This window comes from Musa acuminata, chromosome BXJ2-8 (assembly GCF_036884655.1).
Source record: "Musa acuminata AAA Group cultivar baxijiao chromosome BXJ2-8, Cavendish_Baxijiao_AAA, whole genome shotgun sequence".
Classification (NCBI taxonomy): Eukaryota; Viridiplantae; Streptophyta; class Magnoliopsida; order Zingiberales; family Musaceae; genus Musa; species Musa acuminata.
Genome location: NC_088345.1, coordinates 13,777,628 through 13,801,312, shown reverse-complemented (window position 1 = coordinate 13,801,312; position 23,685 = coordinate 13,777,628). Strand labels below are relative to the sequence as shown.

The 23,685-nt window shown below is 36.7% G+C and overlaps 1 protein-coding gene across 6 annotated transcripts; it reads left to right on the top strand.

The window, feature by feature from the left end:
* Positions 1 to 445: 445 nt before the first annotated feature.
* Positions 446 to 20,507, top strand: LOC103994562 (dual specificity protein kinase YAK1 homolog). 6 transcript variants are annotated; one of them, XM_065121157.1, is made up of 19 exons: positions 446 to 1,030; positions 4,890 to 5,089; positions 6,024 to 6,177; positions 6,270 to 6,379; positions 6,499 to 6,568; positions 6,673 to 6,755; positions 6,841 to 6,919; positions 7,002 to 7,042; positions 7,349 to 7,471; positions 7,898 to 8,048; positions 8,137 to 8,251; positions 8,358 to 8,440; positions 8,546 to 8,620; positions 8,952 to 9,026; positions 9,116 to 9,933; positions 13,756 to 13,935; positions 15,853 to 16,124; positions 19,819 to 19,911; positions 20,183 to 20,507. In XM_065121157.1, exons 1-18 carry the CDS (start codon positions 863 to 865, stop codon positions 19,890 to 19,892), a joined length of 2,871 nt encoding a protein of 956 aa, XP_064977229.1. In that variant the 5' UTR covers positions 446 to 862; the 3' UTR covers positions 19,893 to 19,911; positions 20,183 to 20,507. The 6 variants fall into 6 exon arrangements, with proteins under 6 accessions (XP_064977229.1, XP_064977230.1, XP_018686096.2 ...); XM_009414925.3 differs by having other exon boundaries at positions 447 to 1,048; XM_009414929.3 differs by having other exon boundaries at positions 447 to 1,048; positions 20,162 to 20,507.
* Positions 20,508 to 23,685: the final 3,178 nt, after the last annotated feature.

The window sequence follows — 23,685 nt, the reverse complement described above, 5'->3', positions numbered from 1 at the left end:
TTACTTTATTATCTCGATACCACGCCTCTTATACAATTTACACATCATGATAATATATATATATATATATATATATATATATATATATATATATATATATATATATATATATATGTGTGTGTTAAAATCATTAAATTTAGATTTGAATGTTAAAATCATTAAATTTAAAGTAATACATGGGACGGATGGTCCGTCGGTGGCGGTCGAGCGCTAACATGGCAAATTCATCCACGATAATTGATATAATAATAATAATAATAATAATAATAATAATAATAATAATAATAATAATCCTCATAATATATAAAATTATGGCCATTTGGGCTGGAAAGCTATCGACGGAAGAGAGAAAAGTAATTTCGTTTTATCTTATTTTAAGAGGAGAAAAAAAAGAAAAAGAAAGAAAGAAAAATATTTACCAAATTCAGTCGTGTTTCATCCCTCGGAGGATTTGGACCTTCTCTCTTCACTTCCTCCGCTCCTGTCTCCCATCCCGTTGCTATTCGCCACCCCTCTCCTATCTTTTAATCATTATCGTCATAGCAATCTTAACCCTCGCCGATTCCGCCTCTCTACGACCTTCTCTTCCTCCTTGTTCTTAACTCAGGCTCCGCTCCGAAAAATTTCTGCTTGCCTTTGAGCTCCCGATCCGGTCATTGGCGGCGACTCCTCCCCCCTCTCGATGCTTCGTCGGAATTGAGATGATGGGGCTGGAATCATCCGGAGGGATTCGCCGCCCGGTGATCTCGACTTGCGGAATAGCTGACCTGATCCAAGATCTCGGCGGCGCTTCCGCTTGGTAAATTTAGGCCGGTGGTGCCGCTGATGGTGGTGGTGTGGTGGGGCTGATCGGTCGGGGGATATGGCGGACGTTGATGCCAGCAATGTTGTGGTGGATGGATCTCGTGATGAGCTTCCCGTTTCTACCTCGTCATGGAATCCCCTAGGAAGAGCTTTCCGGTCATATGTTTCTTTTTCGCCTTCCACGGTCAACGCACCAGAATCCAGCAGCGCCATCGCTCCCCTTCGGGTGATCGTCAAGAAACCTGTACTTCCCATTCGTCATAACCCTTTTTAATTTTACCACGACCCCTAAAACATCTAAAGAGTTTTTTTTTCATTTATTTAACCAAAAATACCAAATGAAGCTTTCTTTCAGTATTGGTAATTTGCATCTGATTAAGAAAAGAAGGATGAAAGATTTCTCCTATATGAAAACAGAAGCTGAAGTCGATGTCTTAATATTTGATATAAGGGCTAGATATTCTACGTCATTGAGAAATGGTTCAGCTTGATGTTGTGCCTTTCACTGAATAATCAATGAAATAGTTTGTTACCACAATTTAGATTGGTCCTTGAAGTTCTTATTTCTGGATGAATAATGTCAGGTTTCACAAAATAAATGCATATAATGGTTACATCAACTGACAAGGTATATGTCTCAAAAGATTCGCCATGGAAAGAGACTAACTAATGTTACACTATGTGGGAGAAATCTGAAGTGTATCTACATTTGTTGGAAGAATCTTTGAAAAATTTCTGTGCCATAAAGCACGAACTCTGTACTTTAGGCATAGTGATTTACGTATTTGCAGCATAATCAAGCCAAGTTTTATTGTTATTCTAACTAATATATGGCTTTGAAGCCTTTAATTGTTATGATCCTACCATTTCTCCAGTACAACAATGGTGTCATGATCATATCCAATTAAGCTGAACAAGATGCTGTTGTTAACATGCCACGCTGAATATTAGCACATGGCAAGCATGATCTGCGACAAAGGAAAAACCTGACGGACCCAAGGAATGCCAATATAAATACAATTTCTTGTTTCTTTGTAATCATAACGCTTATTTCTCCAATCTTTATAGTAAGTCTTCCATGCTGGAAGCTTTCTGACATTTTCATACATGTGCCATTGCTAGTTTAGTAAGATTTAACTATCTATTGTCAAATACTAACCTTATTAATTATCTATCTTTTGTTATGGCATGTAACAGCCATGTTTTGGAAGAAATCTTTAACGTAATCTAATGCATATTTATGTTGGGCCTCTCAGGTTGTGGTAAGTGATGCTTTTAAGTTTCTCTTTAATTCAAAAGAGACTCTAAGAGAGGTATATCTTTCCCATGGTGCAAAGTGCAAACAAACATGACTGCCTTGATGATTGTATTGAACTTAGGCATCCAGTTAAGGACCCCAAAGTGCTTTGTAAAGAGATCCTAGAATAGCGCAGTCTTATCTTTGTAGAGGCACCAATATTTTAGCTAATCAATTTGTGAATAGGAACAATTAAGGGACAGATCAGTCTTTAAGAAACAGAAAAATGAAACCTTAATAGAAAGGAACAAAAAGAGGCAGGCAATGAAGGGAAATAAGGAACGAAGAGAAAAGAAGCAGAGAAAGGAAGAAGGGGGGTGGATAACGTACCTTAATATTTGTTTGCTGGTCGCTGGCTGTTGGACACCTGCCTCAAGATCAGTGATTTAAAAAGCGCTAGGCGCCAAAAGGCACCAAGGTCCAAATACGCCCGAGGCGCTAGGCGCTCGCCCGAGCGAAGTGAGGCGCTAAAATATAAAAATATATAATATAATTAATAAAATAATATAAAAAATATAAAAATATATAATATAATTAATAATATTAATAATATTAAATTAAAAATAATATATTATTAATCTATTAACAATATTGAAAATTAATCATTTCAAATAAACTTAATAATATTAATATATAACAGTATACAGTATACGTATATTGTTAAAAGGAAGTGTAAAGGGGTGCTGAGCCTGTTGACTGAGAAAAGAGGAAGCGGCGACAGCGGGAGTGGGAGCGGGAGCGGCGAGTATCGGGAGGTGCGAGCGGCGACAGCGGCAGCGTTTGCGAGCAGCGGGAGCGGGAGCAGGAGCAGGAGTGGCGAGCAATGAGAGGCACGAGCGGCGACAGTGGCAACGTTTGGGAGCAGCGACAGCGGGAGCAGGAGCGGGAGCGGGAGCAGGAGCGACAAGCAGCGACAGCGACAGCGTTTGCGAGCGGCGACAGCGGCAGCGTTTGCGAGCAACGATAGCGGCGAGCGGCGAGCAGCGGGATCGGGATCGGCAGCGGCGAGGGTTAGGGTTCGTTTGTTACTTATATCAGTTTTAGTTGGTTCGATTGAACCAACTAACCATCATAGATCGAACCAGGACCGAACCAGACCTAAAATCTTGGTTCGGTCGCCTTAGTTAACCCAGGCGCTCACCCGAAGCGCCCAGCGCCTGGGCTCGGGCGAGCGCCCAGCGCCTGGGCTCGGGCGAGCGCCCAGGCGGCGCCTGTTTGAAGCGCGCCGCTTGGGAGATTAGCGAGGCGCTCGGGCCTCGCCTCGCCTCGCCCGAGTGCTTAGGAGAGCGCCCGAGCGCCTTTTTAAATCGCTGCTCAAGATTTTGGTTATGGACATCAATTTGGCTGTCGGCAGCCAGCAGTTTAGGGCTAGTCAATGAACTAGACCATGCCTTCCACCTAGATAGGAGTCTATGCATTTTGGTGAAGAGACTGTGAGTGAATCTCATAGCAACTTGACTTATTTGGATTGTATCCTTATTTTCATAATAGGGTCAAAACAAACAAAATTAGGAAGTCAGGTTCAACCTAGAAGCAAAAATGGTAAATTTCTTTCTAAAATATGATAAATAGGTTGTTATGTGGCACCTTTAAGATATCTATTGATAATCTTGGCTGGAACTTGTGAAGCACAGGACCCTTTAGAATTCCCTCTGGGTTTTCCAACATGTGCCCAGTTCAAGAGCACCAGAAGCTCTTATTTATTATATTACATATCATATTTAGGACACTGGACAATTAAGTCATTCTTGTATGGGTTTAGGTTGCATCAGAAGTTCACAATATGTATATAATTTGGATTTTTAATGGACATATAATGAGAAAATATTTATGTTTTAAGAGTTTTGACAAATTTTATTTCACATATGACAATTTTAAATTTCTTATACTACACAAAGTATAAATTTAGAATAATATATGAAATTATACATGTATCATGTTCATCCCATGTCATATCTTACATTTTGAAGGATTTGTCATGTCAGCATACTCCATCGTATTATGTCTGTGTGCACCATCCATATTCATCCTTTAGGCTTGAGAACTAATTCTGAAGGATTGACATTAGGCTTGAAGCCAATCATGCAATTTTGCTTTTCAATCGATATTTCCATATAGTCAACACTGTTTTATTGAAGTGGTTTGATGACAATTATATTGTGTTGAACATCAGGGCATGTACTTGGCAATTATCTATAAGGTGATTTTTGTTAGATAATTATAATTTGCAAGAAATGAGGTGCTGCTTGCCATGAACCTTGAGGTTTGTTGCCAGCATAGTGCATACCACGGTACACGCTACCTATGCCACACTGTGCTGTACCTCCAATGTGAATGCCATTGATTTTTTTACTATGGCACAACCACACAAGACATAGTACAACCATGTACTACATACTTGCCAGTGTCTTCAGACTATGCACTGCACTATGGATTGTGGCATGCAGTGTCCTGTTATATAGGTAAATATAAGGTAGCTCTGTAACTGCTGCTGTTCTTTCTGAATGTCTATACTGTTATCATTGCATTCACTTTCCTGAATGTGTCAAAAATTTTCTTTGTTATGCCTTTATTTTTTTCTGATGCAAGGGCATTTTACGATTAGCGATTTCATGGACAGATGCAATTTTCTGTTGCAGTTAAATGTAATTTCTCATCCTGTGGTTTCACACACTGATTTTTTGTACTTTTGTGACTTATACAATGATGTTAGTGTATGCTGTCAGCTTGTGATTCTTTTCTTCCACTGTGGATGTATCAAGTGCTGATAAAAAAATTGCTCATGCAGCTGGTGGCAAGACTGACCAAAGGCATAGTTGAAACTTACCAAATTTGTAATCCCTCATTTAAATATTCAGAGGCATTGAATCCAAAGCGCTTCCTAACGAATCCATCAATTGGGGTGCTGAATGATGGCTATGATAATGCAAATTCAGATCTCATCTTGCATGTGAATTTAGAGTTGGTCAATTTAGAAAGAAAGCGAAGGTTTGGCTCCACTATAAGTAATAATCTTTTGTGTTAGTTGCATACTATACCCTACATAAAATTATGCTTCGTAGGTATATCATATTCTAGGTTGTTACCTTTTATTGATTAAAGTTCTGGTTCTTGATACACACTTATAATTGCTAATACATTTGTGTTCCTCTGGTAGTAAAAGGCTGAACAACTTTCATTATGTTTTTGAGTTTCAGCAGGTAGGTCTTGTAGTTCTAATGATTCAGGAAACTTAATAATAGATTTTTTTTACAGTGAAAAAGAGGACGCCAGCATCCTGTTTTGACTTTGAAAATTCATATAGTAAATCACTTGTAGGTGAGTGGTTGATGTCATAGTCCATCTTGAAGCAGGTGAAAAAAAATAAGAGCCTTTTTTTTTGTACGAAACAAACTTGTGTAGGGGAGTAATTGGTCTAAAAGTTATTGAGAAAATTTCTTTCAGAACATGATGACGTTTCACTGTTTGGGGAGCAATGCACATTGCTCAGGATGGACTGTAGTTTATGCAACTCTAGCTGAAAGTTTGTCTTTTATTAAATGGCTCTTGGAGTTTGACATTGTAGAGAGCAAAACATTTTGCAATTAAGATCTTCAATATGATTTGTTGATTTATAAGTAATGCATGATGTATGAAGGAACCCAAGGGTAATCAGAATATGGATTCTTTTCAGACAAGCAGCCAACAGCATTCACAGAGCTGAATTTCTGTTACTATTTTTCAACCCTGTCAGTGCTTATTTTAATAAATTATCTGGTTGATATCTTGACTGTTGAGTAATCTCAGTTTCCGCTTTGCCTTGGGATTAGTTGTGCCTTTGATCAGCCTTTCTCTTTATCTGTACCATTAGAGAAAATGGTAACAATTTATTATCAAATGTAGTTGTCATAAACTTAATTATATTTTTCTTATTGGATTCTAGGTACACTGTCAAAGATATCCTTGGCCAAGGGACCTTTGGACAGGTTGCCAAATGCTGGGATTTGGAGACTAACTGTTATGTTGCTGTGAAGATAATTAAGAATCAGCCTGCTTATTATCGGCAGGCAGTTGTTGAGGTCTCTATTCTGCACATGGTAAATGATATTCGGGGCAGTTAATATTGCAAATTGAGTTTGTGCACAGAAAATTATGATAAATATGGTTCTCTGTAATTTTCTCTTTGCAGTTGAATCAGAAGTTTGATCCTGATGCTAAACATCACATTGTTCGTATCCTTGATTATTTTGTATTTCAGCGACACTTGTGCATATCATTTGAAATGCTTGGCTCTAACCTGTAAGCTGTCTCTCTCTGGTTTCTCTGTGCATCAAACAAATTTTGGTGTTAATGATAAATGACTTTTCTATTTGTACAACTCTGATATATGCTGGTGCTAAAACTTATTGGCTTTGCAGGTATGAGCTAATTAAAATGAACCACTTCAAAGGTTTTTCATTGAGCATTGTGCAGATGTTCTCAAAACAGGTGAGATGTGTCTGAGTTAAGCGTACAGACCTTTCCAACTTTGGTTTATAATATTAATTTTTAATTTCTGATCCATGATATCTTTTTAATGTCAATTTTATTAGATTTTGCATGCATTGATTGTCATGAAAGATGCTGGTATAATACATTGTGATATGAAGCCAGAAAACATACTAATATCTACAAGGCGAGGTTCTAACTGTAACTCCAGTGCTGAAATTTTTGTTTTTATTTGTTTGCTGAACTTTGATTTTTGGTTTTGGATTCCACAGTGTGAAGCCAACAGAAATAAAAGTTATTGATTTTGGATCAGCTTGTATGGAGGGTCGGACGGTGTACTCGTACATTCAGGTCCTAGTACTTTCTCATGATAGTGTTATAAAAGGTTTTCTTTGTGTCCTTATCATGTAAGTCTTGTCACTATGTGTTACAGAGCCGTTATTACAGATCTCCAGAAGTTGTACTTGGTTATCCGTATCCTTGCTGCCATATTATATTTTCATTTTGTTACCATTCTTTCTTTTTTTGATAAAACATTTTTTCTTGCATTTCAATATGCATTTTTGCCTTTCGTGTTGTAGCGCAGATCTCAATTTGCTGCTTTAAGTGCTAGTATCAGATTATGGAATTTGTTTCTTTCATAAAATATTCATGATATGATTGGCAGTATAATTCCACTTGGCAAATTCTTTGTTCAGTCAAGCTTTTCTTCAATACAGTCTTTGGTTGATTGCTTATAATCATTGTGTAAAAAGATATCTTGCTTAACATTTCTCTCAGATACACATCTTCAATTGATATGTGGTCACTCGGATGTATTGTTGCTGAATTATTTCTAGGGTTGCCTTTATTTCCTGGAGCCTCAGAGTATGATCTTCTCAAGCGGATGATACAGATACTAGGGTAGGTGGTGTGCTTTGCATTGCTCAGTATCTAATAGCTAAGCAGTAGGACTCTCTGTAATACATTTTCTCACTGGTAAGAATAACTTTGTAGCTTTTTTTGTTGTTTATTGTGAATTTGTGCATAATTGTGATGATAGATGGGAGCTGTGTTATTGTACGAGTTATAGTAAATCTAAATCTAATGTACGCGATGCTTGTAGTAAATAGGACGCTATAGGAAATCTTTGGAAATAAAAGTTTGTTGAGGAATGATATAGTTAGGGAACATCTAATCAGTTGATTATTTGATTTCCTGAATGAAATGGGTTTGTTAAAAGGTTTGGCTGCTTGGTGTCAGACTTTTTTTTGAATAATTATTTTGGCTAACAGCTGAAGTTATTTCAAGTTGCTAATGGTGCATTTGGTACTTTGCTATATTCTGCAGCGGGCAACCACCTGATAATTTGCTTAGGGATTCAAAAAATACTATCAAGTTTTTTAAGCATGTTGGAAGTATTTATCGTTTGGAGAATGTTGAGACGTCCAAGGAACTTACTAGTGCCTACCAAGTTCTAACTGAGGATGAATATGTAGCAGTGAGTTATGGCAATTTTGTGATAAACAATATTTTCTGCATTTCTTTTTAGTCTTATGCTTTCCTTTTGTCTCCTGATATTTCTAAAGAGAGAGTCAAAAAGACCTTCAATAGGGAAAAACTACTTTAATCATGTAAAGCTGGAAGATATCATTGCCAACTATCCTTACAGAAAGAATTTGCCAGAGGAAGAAATCTCAAAAGGTTTGATGTTTCTGTTATGTAGCAGAAACTATTAGCTTGTACATGACTTTTGTTGATGTTAAGTAGTATTAGCTTCTTATTTCTAAATTAGATAATCATGTTGCAGAAAGTTTGACCCGCTTGGCCTTGGTTGATTTCTTGAGGGGCCTTGTCGAGTTTGATCCAGGAAAACGATGGTCACCTTTACAGGTTGTTTATCTAAATTTAGTTTGTTATTGTTGTTGATAGTAGCTTATGGACTTGAATTGTCTACACAAACTTTAAGCAATATGTATATTGAACGCTCATCCTCAGGCTTCAGGTCATCCATTTGTTACTGGAGAACCATTCAGATGTCCTTATCAACCTTCCCCTGAGACTCCAAGAATTGTAAGTTTAAGTCTTTTATAACCTCATGATTTTTATGTTGGTCAAAATCCCTGCATGCTTAACTAAACCCACCTAGTTTACCAATGCTTTATCAAGTGTATTGTGTAAACTGTAAATTGATAGCTACATTGAATTCTTTTGTGTAAGTCATGCATCCGCCGGTGATCATACTGTCTTGTTTGTGTAGTAAAGTTGTATTAATAAACTTTTCAGGATCTTCACTTATTTACATTGAATCTAGCTTCTCTAACCTAATAGATTCAATGTGAGATATATACTGGAATTATTTGGCAGATATTCAGCCTAAAATATTTTCTTCTTCAAAATTTAGCCTGTCATTCATACTGTAACGGTGGATCACAATCCAGGCGGTGGTCATTGGCTAGCTGCTGGTCTTTCTCCTCAGGTCATCATGGAACCTTTCTGTCATTTACTGAGACTCTGTTTGTGTTCATTTAATGTCCTCTCTGAGCTTGCAATCTTTTCACTTTTTAGGTTTCAACTGTTAACAACTATTTATCACTCAGTAGCCCTCACTTTCAGAAGGTTCCTATGTCTTATGGCAGTAGCTATGGCAGCTTGGGAAGCGATGGTAGCTATAATGATAGTACAGGTTTTGGGAGCAGTTACGGAAGCTACAGTGATATTAACAGTATGCATGCCTATAATTCACCAGCAGGTCCATGTGGGTTCAACATTCATGTACAAGTTGGAGGACAATTTCTTGGATCTAGTCCAGATGCTAGATATAGATCTCAGCTGTCTCATGGAACTGGGTTTGGTGCTAGTCCTTTTGGAGGTGTGGGACCAATGTCTCTCGGAGCCAGTCCCTCACAATTTACTCCTCCAAGCTCCCAGATGCATTTTTCTTCTGCTTCTCCTGGAAAGTATGGTCCAACTTCTCCTGTAAGGGGCAGTGGTCGTGGTATCTTGTTGGGTAAAGCAGCTGCCATTGGTCAGTACAATAAAAGTTGGGGCTACCCAACAATGTGCATGCAGCCTTACGGAAGTGCATCTGAGCGTGGACCAGGATTTTGTGCTAATGGCATGAGTTGTATCCACTCTGATGCTCAGTTTCAAGTGCATGGTGCTCATTCTGTGATTTCATCTTCCAGTCATTCTAACTGGAAGCAACAGATGGGTGTAGGGAATGTCTTGTCTCTAAGCCTTACTTCAGCCAATCAGAAGAGTTATCCAGCACAGAGTGTGCATAATTCCTGTGTGGTTTGTGCACACAGCTTGGAAGTTCCATCTGATAAACCAGAAGGCAGTTCATCACTGCCTGATCCTGCAGACTGGGACCCCAATTATAGGTAAATTGAAGCCTGGATGCCTATTTTGTATTGCCAACTTGTAGTGCATTGTGGAATTTGAGTGTTTGCTTTTCTGACCCTCCTTGGGTCATAAACTCTGCATCTGTCAATGGGTAAACATTTTACTAGAAGATAATGCAGTGAACCTTTGGAGGATTACATTTTTATGATGACATGGATACTGGCTGGTATGGCAAAAGAACTAATCAAATTAATATTGTGTTATATAGAATATTCATCTTCAAAAGTTTTAGAGCATCCTACCCATACTATGCATATATTTTCTGTAGAAACTGTTATCTCTTTTCAGTTAAAGACTTTGCCTTTCTTTTTTTGGTTAAAATGCAATTTGTTCAAATGCTTAATATATGATTGCATACCCAGAAGGGCCAGTGTTATGCTTTTTCTTTTACAGTCGAAGTTGGTACTAGATATAGAACTGCAAACCATGTCAATTTTTTTTTTCAAACAAGCAGAATTGTATTAATTAAATTATTAAGATCTAGTTACAAAGTGTGAGACAAAAGGAGCAGATTGAGATCTGCCAAGAAAAGGAGCAGATTGAGATCTGCCAAGAATTTGCCAGGGAATGAATGACATTATTCAAATTTCAAAGATCTAGGAAGATAAGAGATGGTGGTGCTTGTAACTCTAAGATCGTCTAACAGATTGAGATCTGCCAAGAAAAGGAGCAGATTGAGATCTGCCAAAATTTGCCAGGGAATGACTAACATTATTCAAAGATCTAGGAAGATAAGAGATGGTGGTGCTTGTAACTCTGAGATTGTCTAACAGGGAGAAGATATCAGAGAACAAGTTCTTCAAAAACCAAGGGATAGTGGGGAGAGTCCTTTGGCTAAGTTGACCACCTCAAGAGAGTTAGATTTGATCCATAAAGTGAAATCTGGAGCTGTGAGGCAGCTTTAAGGCTGTTCATTGGTGCTAGGCTCTGTCATAATTGGGCTTGAGGTGATGCAGTTGCTACCTCCCATCAATAGACATTCATTTGAGACATTCTCTATTACATATCCTATACCTGCAGGTAGAGGTGGAGAAATAAATGATCCATCAATTTCAAATACTCATACCTTACCTGCGGGGCCCCTGGGGTCCTCGTAAAAATCTCGACGGCTCTTCCTATGCATGGGTTACGATTGAAGAAATTGTTCACAGATTTGAGGGCTCTCATGGCAAAGGATTGAAGGCTTGATCGAGTGGTTGCGATGTTTCAAATCGTTTCAATTAGACCAAAGAAACCATAAAGGGGTAGCTATGATGCAAAGAAGATGTTTTTGTCCAAATTTGTCCAAATTGTGACCTTCTGAAAGCCAATCCCTAGAGAACCAGGAGGGGAGAAACTGGACTGAAAAGTCGATTTTAGATTGGAGGAAATTCCAAAAAAATCAAGCAAAAGAAAAGTCAAAGAGAATATGTTTAGCAAAATCCAAATGAAAGTGACAAATGTAATGAGCAGTTTGTTGACAGTGGATGATGTTTGAAATGTAGTTAGAGGTTGGGAGTCTGTTCCAGCATAGTTTCCAAATAAAAATCTTGATTTTTGGAGCTACAGTCATATGCCAAATGGTATTCCAACCTGCCCAAGGTGTATTTGAGTGATGACTTCTCGTGGGATGTCTATAAGAACTACTAACCATAGTTTTTCCAGATGGAGTTAACGACCAAATCCAAGTGTCTTCATTGGAATTAAGTAGGATGTGTATGCTCATTACCCTAGCAATAAGGAGAGGGTGAAAAAGAGTCTCCAGGATAGATAGATTCCATTGGGAATTAAGGATGATGTCGGAAACTAAGTTATAATTACCAATCTCACTAACACTCACATAGGTTGGCCATTTATCGATAGGTATATTGTCAAGCCAAGGTGTCTTCCCAAATTGATGTGGTAGGGCTATTAGAAATAAGCTTACAAAAGCCATCTTTCAGATGAGAGGTCATTCTTATTATGGATTTGAAAGAGAAAGAGGCATTGGATGTAGAAGCTGAATTTTAAGGGTGGAAGCTATCGTATTTCGAAAGAAAGATTTTAATCCAAATAGCATTTTCTCTATTCAAGATGAGAATAAGTCGCTTGGTAACTTTTTTTTATAAGGTAAGGTCTCTAATGTCCAAGCCACCTTCATTCTTGGGAAGAATCATGTTATCCCAACTTAAAAGGTGCATTTTTTTATGATCATAGGAGTTGTTCCAAAAGAATCTCGAGTTTGTTTAGTGATCCTAGTCAATATCTTGTCAGAAACCCAATAACTTAGAAGAATATGGGTTGGAAGGGAGTTGTTGACCGAGTTCATAAGGACAATTTTCTCAGCTTGGGATAGAAGCCCTTTATGCCACCCTTGGATTTTGCTAAAGGCTTTCTCTACTAGGGAATGTTGAAACCTATTATGTAGTTTGCCCTACGAAATATAGGTCCAAGGTACTTGAAAGGCCAAGAGCCTTCCTTGATAACAAGGGAGCTGTAGACTAAATGTTTAGAGGAGGGATCACAGTGTTTGGCGAAGTAAACTGTAAAAGTGAGATTTATCAAGATTTACTCATAAGTGTGTGAGATTTTGAAAAACTCTTAGAATTTGAAGAACGATGGAGCAAGATTTATGATTAGCTCTAAATGCAAGAAGAAGGTCGTCCGCAAACATAAGATGGGAGACCTTCGTGCCTCTTAGGGAAAAGGGGGTGATTTTGTTCGTGTTGATAACTTTAGTAATTAGAGAAGTCAAAGGCCTTTTCTAGGTCGAGCTTAAGAAGAATGTGAGGATGCTTGTTTATAGAGCAAGACATGGTGTGAACGAGCTTATAGATGCTATCTTATATGTTCCTTTCTTTGATAAACGCAGATTGCTCTTGGTCGATAAGGTGGGTCATATGAAGTTTAAGTCTATTGGCTAGAGTCTTGGTAAGGATTTTGAACATTACAATGAGCAATGGGTCTAAAGTCTCTGATAAGAACAACATTGGGGGATTTTGAAATGAAAACCAACCAGGTTAGACCCCAACTATGAGGAATGGTAGAGATGGAGTGAAAGTTATTATAGGCATCAATAATACTGATCTTCATGTCATCCCAAAAACTTGAAAGAATTCTACATTAAAACCATCTAGGTCAAGACTCTTGCCCCTCCCCATTTGAGATAAAGTCATCCATATTTCAGAAAGTTAAAAACGTTGAACAAGATAAGAGTGATCATTGGAAGAAAGTTGAGGTAGAGGAGGGCAACAAGTCCATTCAGGTGGGGAAACGTTGTGAGCAGGCTGCCACAAGTCCATGTCAATTTAGATAGTTATCTTACATTGTGTTTCATTTGCTTCTACACTTGGTTTGTGACACTTGACAATTGATTGATTTTACTTTTGATGGAAACAATCTTTTATCCTTCTAGTTTCAATTTAATATGAAAATTTTTTAAGATTGTTCTTGTCCATTTATTGAGTTTTAAGAAAATCATTTCAGTTTTGCATGAGACGTGTTTTAACTTCTAACTGTACCAACTCTAGATGTTTCATATTATAGATAGATGATTTTCATATAGTTTTAGTAAATTTGTAATACATCATATCATTCATGATCTTGATTATATTAGATTCCATTTTCTGTTACTGGATAAGTTTAGCTTTATGGCATTTTTTATTTTGATTAATTTTAAAGGTCCTTTGATATTTATAACAAACAACGTGTCAACAAATTGTTCCATTGTTGAGTTTATATCTGCTTTATGTATATAAATCCTGGCATGTTGTTGCATATCGAGTTAGCCTATGCCTTATTTGTATAAATGCTCACACTTCAATATCCTTTTTCTTTCCCAGTGATGAATCTCTTTTGCAAGAGGATAATGCAGAATTCAACTCCCTAAATTCAGAATTTACTAGTTGTGTATGTCTTGGTGAACCATCAGATGCTTCCACCCTACCAACTAAAATTGGCCGATATGGCCATGGTCATAACCAAGCTAATCCAAGCTCAAAGTTTCTCTCATCAAATCAAAGGTATGCAACAGAATCTATTTCCCTCATGTAATCGTAGATTTGCATTTTTAGAGGTAAGGAAATTATAACTTGAAAGATGATTGTGTGAAATTTAATATTGGATTTAGGTGATCTTCTCAGTTCACCCACTCTTTTTCTATAAGGCAACATGTGCTGCACACCACCACCTCTACTGCATTGAAACACACTTGACATGCGCTTTCACACTGGTATTATCTAGTAGAATTTGCATGGGGGTCCTGTCTGTCTTCTCTGCATCGAAATATGTGTTATTGGGGAGCATGTAGATATGCACATAAATCATGTTCATGATGGAAGTTCCTAGCAGTGGAATACATAGATTTAATGTATACATTGCCTTATACTAGTATACTTGAATTTTGGCTAGTCAGTTACATATTGTCTTAAATTATTTTAAAATCCTAAATCTATGAAGAAAATGTTTATTGGTTGGAAAATGCTGCTATCAGATGGAAGATTTATGAGGCAGCTCTTTTCTTGTATGTCTCCTCTTGTTTTAGTTCCAGTACGTTTGTTTGATCCATGTTTTCCTTATGTTTCCTCCAGTTATTGTTGGTCAATAAATCTCTTGTATCTTGGTGGGCAAGGAGTTCCTGCCTCAGAAACCAACCAGTTTTGTGACAGTTTTGATGAGATTGAAATTTGCATTGAAGCACATCTACACATGTAACCTTCATTTGTGCTTTATTAAAGACAGAAAAATCGCCTTAATTTCATTCCACGCTTCTACACAATTCATAAATTCAAGAACAAGCCCTCAACAAACATCTAGGGAGGCTAGAAATGAGTCAACCTGGAAATATTTTGGATACTTTGGTATACCCTCTTCGATTAGAGCTCAACAAGTAGTGAGAGTAAATTATGCTACTACCCCTGGCTTGAACCATTAAGGTTTGAACCAACAAGAGGTATAATGGAATAGGTATATCCAATTCGCCATTCACATGATATAGTGGCTTCAACCACATGTTATCGGAAAATATGTTCCACCCCTTAAACCTAACTACACCCTGCCTCTTAGTTAGAAGTCATTAAGTATAATGGAATATGTTGGAAACCTATGCTTGATTTGACCCTTGATTTAACCCCATTTATGAAATTAAGAAGACAATCAATTTACGAATAGCCCCCATACTTCCCGATTCAAATGCCTGCTCTTCCTTTTTTCCTCAAGAGATCACCTCTTGCTCAATTTGCTTATCTCACTTCCACTCCTGAAATACTATCTCTATCTTTCATTTGGCTTTAGCAAGGCATCTTCTTTATTTGGATATATGGGTGTTGCAGATGGAAGGTGCTCATTACAATGTTTGCAAAAAATGTGTCTGATGTAATTTTCACATAAGAAGTACTCAGAAAATATTCTCAGCATTGTCGGTTTATTGAACCCAGTGGTTTGATAAGCTATGTGATAGAAGTTAATGACGAGATCATTTCTGTGTCATTGCTAATTTGATATGTGACTCAAACTGTATTTGAGTCTTTTCCTAGTACAGATTAGTAACCTGGAAGGCTGGAATTTGGAAATGATGAAAATAGAATAGGATTTAAGGGTAGGTTTGACAATTATCAATCTATCTTAGGTTTGTAGTGTCGTTTTGTCATTTGTGTTATACTTTGTAAAAAATTAATGATAAAAATATTTTAGACAGAGAAAAATGTTAATCTTAAGATACTAAAACTACATATCCTTTCATTTATTTGGCTAATTGGTATCCTTGCATGTGGATGTGACAACCGTATCCTGTACCTGTGTGCTGCTCTAGTCTTTTATTTTTGCAAGTGGTGGACTAGTATGAGTTGGTGTGTCTCATCATAACTTTTTATACTCCACTAGCTTCTTTTATTTTTTCCTTGTGCAATTCATTTTTTTTCTGTTTTCCTGTTTGATTACAGAACAGATGGTCTTCATCAGGCATATTCGCTTACTGAGAGTAGTCCTTCTACTTCCCATGATGTACGTGCTGGAAATGCCCGTCCAACCCAATTCTTGCAAAACTTCCCAAGCCGTTTTGGACAACAATCTGTTCATCGGTACAATTATGTGAACTCAAATATTATGCAAGGTGAAAGATATAATCAATATGGCCAGCCAGTGCATTCAAATAACAACAGAACAGATTCTCACTCATCTACCAATGCTATGTTTAGCAATAGTATGCCATGGGGTAATCATACAGACTTGGTCTTTTCTATTATCCTCTTTTATCAAGTTGATATGATTACCACAGTTTTCTTGCTTAGTGTATGTTCTTGTTTACAAATGATATATAGGGTGCAATCTGCTAGAAGCTTAGTTGAATGTTCTTAAGGTTGGGCCATATAAAATGCAACAACTACACAATGCTTGGCAGGTAAATGAGTACGTGTGGTCAAAATTTGGTCAGATTGAAGGTAGACCTAAACTTCTCCTGAATGATAGTGCTTCTGCCAAGGAAAGACAGCTGGGAAGATACAACTGTCACAAGAAAACAACAGGGAAGAAAATGGCAGATATTCTGAAAAGTGTAATCCTGAACAGCAGTAGATCTGCTGCAAAGGGGAAAATAAGACTAGGGAAAAAAAATAGAGAGAAAGAAACCAGAAGGGCAGAAATCAGATTGAAGAAATCGGGAAAATAGTCTACAACCAAAACATGTCTATATACTTGCTTAAAAATTCTAACCGACTGATAGGCCTGATCAAACTAGCATTCCGTTGCTTCAAAAAATAGGAATTGTAACGACCAGTTTGTCTTCTCTGCAAAATAATCAATAGAGCCTTTTACCTTTTAAAGCAGGACTCTGACTTACTATGAATAGTAAATATATTGTAGGATAATACTTTGGAATTTAGATAGGATCCAAACCTGCCAAATATAGAGAACAGAATGGATCCACAGGTCTACCTTTTTGTCCATTTGTTATCTTAGCATCAACAGCCATTTGCAATATAATTAAAGAATATCCAGCCAGTTCCATTTTTAACGAAAAGTGAGAGTGAAACAACTTTCTTGATAGCTGTAGACTAGTTGATGCTAACCAACTTGAATCAACCAATAATCGGTTTGTCACATTTGGTAAGTTGAGTCAGTTAACTGAACATTTGTACAAGATTCAATTGCTTTTCTGCACCAGCCATCATTATCAAATAATAAATTCTACATAGAAAAAAATTACTAAAACTTGTTAACATGATAGTTTATGTTAATTCTGTCCAGTTTACATTTGTAGGAAAATATGCTAAAGCCAAAGGAAACCTTTCAATTAGTTGATGTGACTTAGTTCCACCAACTGCTAATCCTTATGGCTTTTGTAAGTTGAATCAAACAATTAAACTGGTAACTTATTATATTCAATTGCATATCTGGACAGGCCATTATATCGGACAAGAGATTCTTCATAGAAAAGAAAATTAATTCTCCTAAATCTTGTCGAGTGACGGCGTTAAGGTTGAATGTGTGGCCTTAAGTTAAAGTCCATTTTAATATTAAGGGAACAAAGAGAAAATGACTTACTCATAGTGGCTTTTTTGTTTGTTGGTCAAAACCATAGATCTGAACTTTCCTAATGCAACATGAATACAAGAGGTTTTCTAGTAAACAGGCTTAATACCTGGCAACGTTGTAGCTCATTGGTTGATGATGATGATAATCCAAACTCCAAAGAAACAGCTAAATGCCTAGGGTAACCACTTTAGACTATGAAACGATCCATCAAGCAGTATTATCCAATCCAACATATTGTATTATGTAAGGTCAACCAATCATAATGAAAGCTCTAAACCAAAGTTTTTTCAATGCTCTAACCCAGATTGACAAAATCATAGGAAGGTGAGTAAAGTTTAACCCAAACTTAAGCTGCTTTCAATCAAAACCTAGCCAGATTGGATCAGATAGGTAGGCTTTCATACTTAATCCATGCTTTGTTGTTGTCAAATGAAATGTGGAGATTCTCATTCTTTGGCTGTGCTATGGCATTTTTAATCTGTTGACTGCATTACTGCTAACACAAGCTGTGAAAAACCTCTCAACAAGCCAGTGTATCATGTATGCTTCTAGAATTTTAGTCCACTGTGGAATGAGAAGAAGAGAAACTCATGTCTAATAGAAAGAAAATAACATGAGTAATGAACTTGATCTCATGCACTTTTATGGAAGTTGTTATAGGGTTTTAAATTGCATTATCTTGATGCATAAATATTTTGAGCATGAATATTGACCTTCGCTACTCCACCAATATTATTTTATTATGTAAATATTTAATTTAACACTGCATCTTTTGATAAATAGTATTTGGCATCTTAGTTTCTGCTACATTGTTATGTGTTATATGGTAAAAATTGTCTTAAGCTTTCGAGTCCATGGTCCTTGATCCTCAGCTGTAAAGTCTATATCAAGGTCAACAATACTGGTAAACGGATACCTACCATCCAGTATCAATAAAATAAAATAATAAAAAAATGAATAATGATTAGTACCAAGCTATTAATCCAGTATCAGTCTTAACCAAGGACCGGTAAGTACCGGTAGTTACATATCAGTTCGACTGGTATTCGAAACCACGGTCACTAGAAACAAAGCTTCTCTTCTTGCCAACTAGCCCTTTGACCATCACTCTGTATGCCTAAATTTGCCTGATACTAATTTTGTAATTAGTTTTATTGGACTTGGAAACAATTGAAAATTCATTAATAATATTTGGAAAAAATTATTAAGTTTTGTTCCATAGCCAATCTGTTCCAATGGGAAAAGGCTTTAGGAATGATGGTATCTACATGAAGGGGCAATTCTATGGAATGTCAGACTTTATTCTGATTACTAGGTTTCTCCTTAATGACTGGTAAACGCTTCTTCTTGAAATCATAGTATAATTGGGCATTGTAGTATTTGGAGAAATGTTATAGCTGTTATGTAAAGATGAGATACCAACCTTTTCTTTGGTTTTCTTTTAGTTACCTTATGAGATGCCTTTTGACAACTTTGCAGCTGCAATTAGTCAGTATCAAACTGTTCCTTGGCTTGAAATTGTTATATTTTGTTATAACAGCTTGTGCTTTCCCATCTATGATACCTTGTAGAACATACACATTTGAGCTCTCTGAGTTCTGTAGATGTTCAAAACTTGAATTTTTTTTTTCTTCTACATCTCATCTCAGAGTTGAGCATGTTCTATTTTCAGTGTCTTTGACTAACAGATGAGAGTTATATGACATTTGACTTTTGAAGTATGCTCGGTTGAGAAATTTGTGAGTAACAACTCTCACGGGAAATAGTCAATAACATGTGTTAATTGTAATAGGAGTTAGAGGGTGAATCTTGATGTTGGATAAGAATGTTCTTTGTGACGTAGGTGACTAGGGCTCGAGTTGAGAAAATGGATTATGCTCCATATATTGGCCCTCCCTAGACCCCTGGACCTTGCAATTGCTGGAGCTTTGTATATTTGGTTGTGCTTTTTCTATTATTGGATAAAGTTGTTGAAAGAATCTACTCTTTGTATGTATTATTTTTTAATCTCATCTCACCATTCTTACAGGCTGGGATGTGGGGCAACTCAGCTTGTAAAAATACTGTGTTGCTGGAAATATGCTTCCCATGTGCCTGTTGATGTTATATCAATGCGATCTGGTTTTGTTTTGTTCGGGTGTCACTTAAAGAATATTACTAGAAATGGGGTTTACATATGTAGATATTACAGATGACTAGTAAACAGCCGTTGTTGATGTCATTTTTGTTACCCCTTTTGTATGTCGGTACCTCATTCCTTTAGTCGCCTGTCATTTTAGAAAGTTTGGGTCGGTTCTAAAATTCAACTTATATTGTGCCCGTTGGGGCATAGAACATCATCTCATAGTGTTCTGACTGGTTTGGCTTCGCTGTAGGACGAAGAGTTGGACATTCAATGACAACAACCTTACCAATGCCCCGTTCGAGAAAGGACTATGGGAAGATATAAGGCTGATAACAGGATTGTGGTATTTATTTATTTCTTGAACTGAAATTGGTATTTGAAAATTCCAATTGCCTCGCATGTGCTATTTCTTATGGTCCTCAAGTGGGGTTGTTGTTACATTGTTGTGCTTCACATATATAATGTTATGTTTTTGGGAACTACTGCATTGTTTTTTCACATGTTCTTGATCTTTCAGCTCCTTGAAGTGCGACTTTTGTCATTCAGCACCATCTGTTGCTGCCAAATGCATAGGTGATCGACTGAATATATAGATTTTCTCGATGTACATGCAGTGACAGGTACAAGAGAAGTGTTGACAAGAGATTAGGAGTGTGATCTGCTGTCCTAACGATGAGGCGACTTCCTGAAGCCGAGAAGCAACTCGGTGAGCGAAAGAGTTGGGGAAACCATACATGACAGTGACCTGTGTCAGTATGAACCATAGGGCCCAATCGCAGTTGCTGCTGCTGGTGGTTTGTTGCCCTGGATTAAAGACGGCCATTACCATGGTGAGAAAAGGTAAGACGATAAAAAAACACCCTTATAATCATTGTTATCGGATGATATGCCTCTATTGAGAATTTTTTGGGTTTTTTTATATAAAATTCAGTTTTGTCCTCTTAATTTTTGTAAATGTTTTTTTTTTCCAAACTTTCTTAAATCAGCTGGAGTCAATGAATAAGATTCAGAATTTCTTAAACTCTCATTCATTTGGGTTGCTTCCTTCGTCCTCATGGTAATTGTCTCTCCATCTGAGTCTCTCATCCTCCAACATCCCTTTTTTCAAACAGTTTTCCTCAACTTTCCTTTTGTCCAAACCTTGTCTTGCCATTGTCTCATACACTTCAGTTTGCCCTCCCTCCATCACTCAGGATCATATCTTCAATTACATCATTGGCCTTGACATATCGTTACGAACTTAGTTGGTTTTGTTTAGGATGTGTAGTATCTTTGCATGCTTATTCATAAAATTGTAACCTCATAAGATCCCCCCCTAAAGATTTATAAATATATATATATATATTAGTAGAAATATTTATATGAATATTTAAGCAAACATCTAATAGACAATGTAAAATATAATGATAGATATTGTAATCTTTAAACAGTTATATAACAAGTATTCATAGGACACCATTGTGAAATTGAGTGATGGTCAAACTTGGAAATTAAGTGATAGATCAGCTTAAGGCACTACTCGTGAGGCCTATCTAATCATGTGTCACCCGTATAATTTTAGGGTGTTGAGATGGTTGATGTTTTTGATAGTTTTTTACTCATAAAAAATATTATAAACTATAGGTTAGAGGTTTTGCATCTAGTAACACAACGATTGCACACACATTATGTTTATAAGTTAGAAATAACCATAAAATCCAATCAAAATAGGGTTATCAACCCTATTACAAGCTCATTACATGTTTAAGGCATCAACAAACCGAAAAACATAAACATTACGGTGAACACTTTCTCTATAAACTATTTATAACATTATCCCTCTCTTATTCTTTCGATGTTTTTGTTGAAGACTTCGTAGATATTGCATATCTTTACCTTTATGGATGTTGAATCTCTTCACCTTTGTTGTATCTTCGATCGTAAACATTATCCATCACTTGTTCTTTCAATGTCTTTGTCGAAGACTTCATAGACATTGCATATCGTTACCTTTATGGTAGTTGAATCTTTTAGCCTTAGTTGTATCTTCAATTATAAGCATTAGTTGCAACAAACCTCTTGGGTACTCTCTTGATGCTGCTATTAAGTAGTTGAATTTTAATTCATCAATATTACTTAACTCACTAGTGACTCTGACTCTAGTGTGTGCTCGATCGAGTTGTGTTGATTTTTGTTGGTACCAACCAATCTTTCATACGAAGAAATAAAATATTTTTTTGTTGCACATCAATCCCTAGAATGTCTTGTGTCGATTGAATTAGATGGATGTCTTTTGTAGCTTTCACGAGCATCGCTCACATAATTTAAAGTTTTGAAGTCATCTTTCGTAAAAATTTAGTCATCAATTTTTTTTATTAATTTAATTGTTGCTTCTAAGTATGTTTGCATTACATCTACTTTTAATTGTCACTCTATTAGGAAATAACATGAATAAACTACCTTCAATGAAACCAATAATCATTTGTGAAGATTTGATAACTATTGTCTATCGGTAATTTCGAATGGTCTTTAAAAGTGTACAGAGCTCCTTTGCTGAATAACTAAAAGAATTGGGTAATTTAATCTCATCTATTCTCTCATAAGTTGATAAAACCAAGGTTAATTAACTTCTCTTATCTTCTTGAGGATTGTACTCATGCATCGAGATGTTACTAGCCTTCGTTTATTTTTTGTTCATACTTCTGAATTACTTGAAGTGTTGTACTCTTTACGTCGAGTTAGTTATTATATTTATCTTATTATTGTCATCAAACTTTTGGAATACAAAAAGTATTATCTGGAAAGTAAAATTTTATCCCTAGGATTATATAACCTTATCCATCGTTTTCGTCGCCTACTCCAAGTAAAAAAAATCACATGCTGCCTTCTCTACTCCTTAATCGAGCATCGCTATATCAACTAAAGTCTACCTATTTCGATTACCTCGATGAAAAGCCTTTCAACATTGGTCTTACGAAGTTTCCTAGTCAGTGACATTCTACATTGGCTTAGGACTTTGTGTTTATAATTGCATTTTTTTCTATCTTCTCGATCCTCTTTCATGATCATGCACTCTCCCTTCATGGAATCAAGGGATTGGTGGCCACCTAGAAGTCCATTCTTTATGGTACCGTGGCACTCTCTCATGCCCATAACATTACTATTTGTCATCTTATATCCACGTTCCTTTTCTTTGCGAAGCACTCCTCCAAGTCCACCTTTATTCTTCTAGACACTTGATTTTGAATAGCTAAGTCACTCCAAACATGACATCGCTCATTGCTCTTTTCGATCATCTGCTTTAACACCTTTGTGTTCTGTAAACAAGACACTTTAGTTGATGAAAAAACATACTATATCTCACGTACATGGCCTTTACAATCATAGTGCATGACTTATGCTAATTACATTCTCCTTTGTATCCTCGATAGCAATATTTGCTCATTTTGCCTTATCTACTAATTTGTCAAGTTCCCTCGAGCAACTATGAGTTTTGGAGTAGTCCACCCTCTAGTAGCTTTGAGCATACCTCTAAATGACCAAGTCCCTCGCAAGACTCATTAGTACTTGTACTCGGAAGATCCACCTCTATGGTATAGTCTTCATCCATCAATGTCGAAGGTTTTTATTTGATGCAAAATTCGATGCATGCATAAAAGACTCATCTTTACGGTACCATAACATTTACGTTTTGAATTTATAACCCTTCTTGTCATTGTGTTGCTCACTAAGACGGAGCTCCTAACAATTCCAAACTTTTCTTCAGATTATTAAGTCCCTCACATGACTTGGCTGCTTGTGTTGCATTACCTCAAATTGTTCCACCATGATTTGCTACATTAAATTGCCTTTTAGTGATGTTTTCATTGCACTCTGATCTTAGTGTTGTGAACTTGAACTTTGATCTCTCCTTGTGTAGCCGATACCACTTCCAATTGTGTTCACTTCTTTGACAATCGATATTCGTCCATTTGCACTTGAGCCACTAATGAACGAAGTGCAGATTTAGGATGATTCATCACCTAATAGCCCTTGAAGCCCATTAACTTCATTGAAAATTGGTGTGTCATTATTTAGATCCTAGGCCTTTAGCCTTAACACAATCTTTTCAATGTGCATCACTCCCTTTATAGCAATT

Excerpts from the sequence above, each read along its gene's own strand:
- LOC103994562 (XM_009414925.3), top strand. The coding sequence starts at position 863 with ATGGCGGACGTTGATGCCAGCAATGTTGTGGTGGATGGATCTCGTGAT. Across the intron at positions 9,027-9,115 it reads CTGCTGGTCTTTCTCCTCAG|GTTTCAACTGTTAACAACTA; the intron begins GTCATCATGGAA and ends TTCACTTTTTAG. Across the intron at positions 9,934-13,755 it reads GACTGGGACCCCAATTATAG|TGATGAATCTCTTTTGCAAG; the intron begins GTAAATTGAAGC and ends TTTCTTTCCCAG.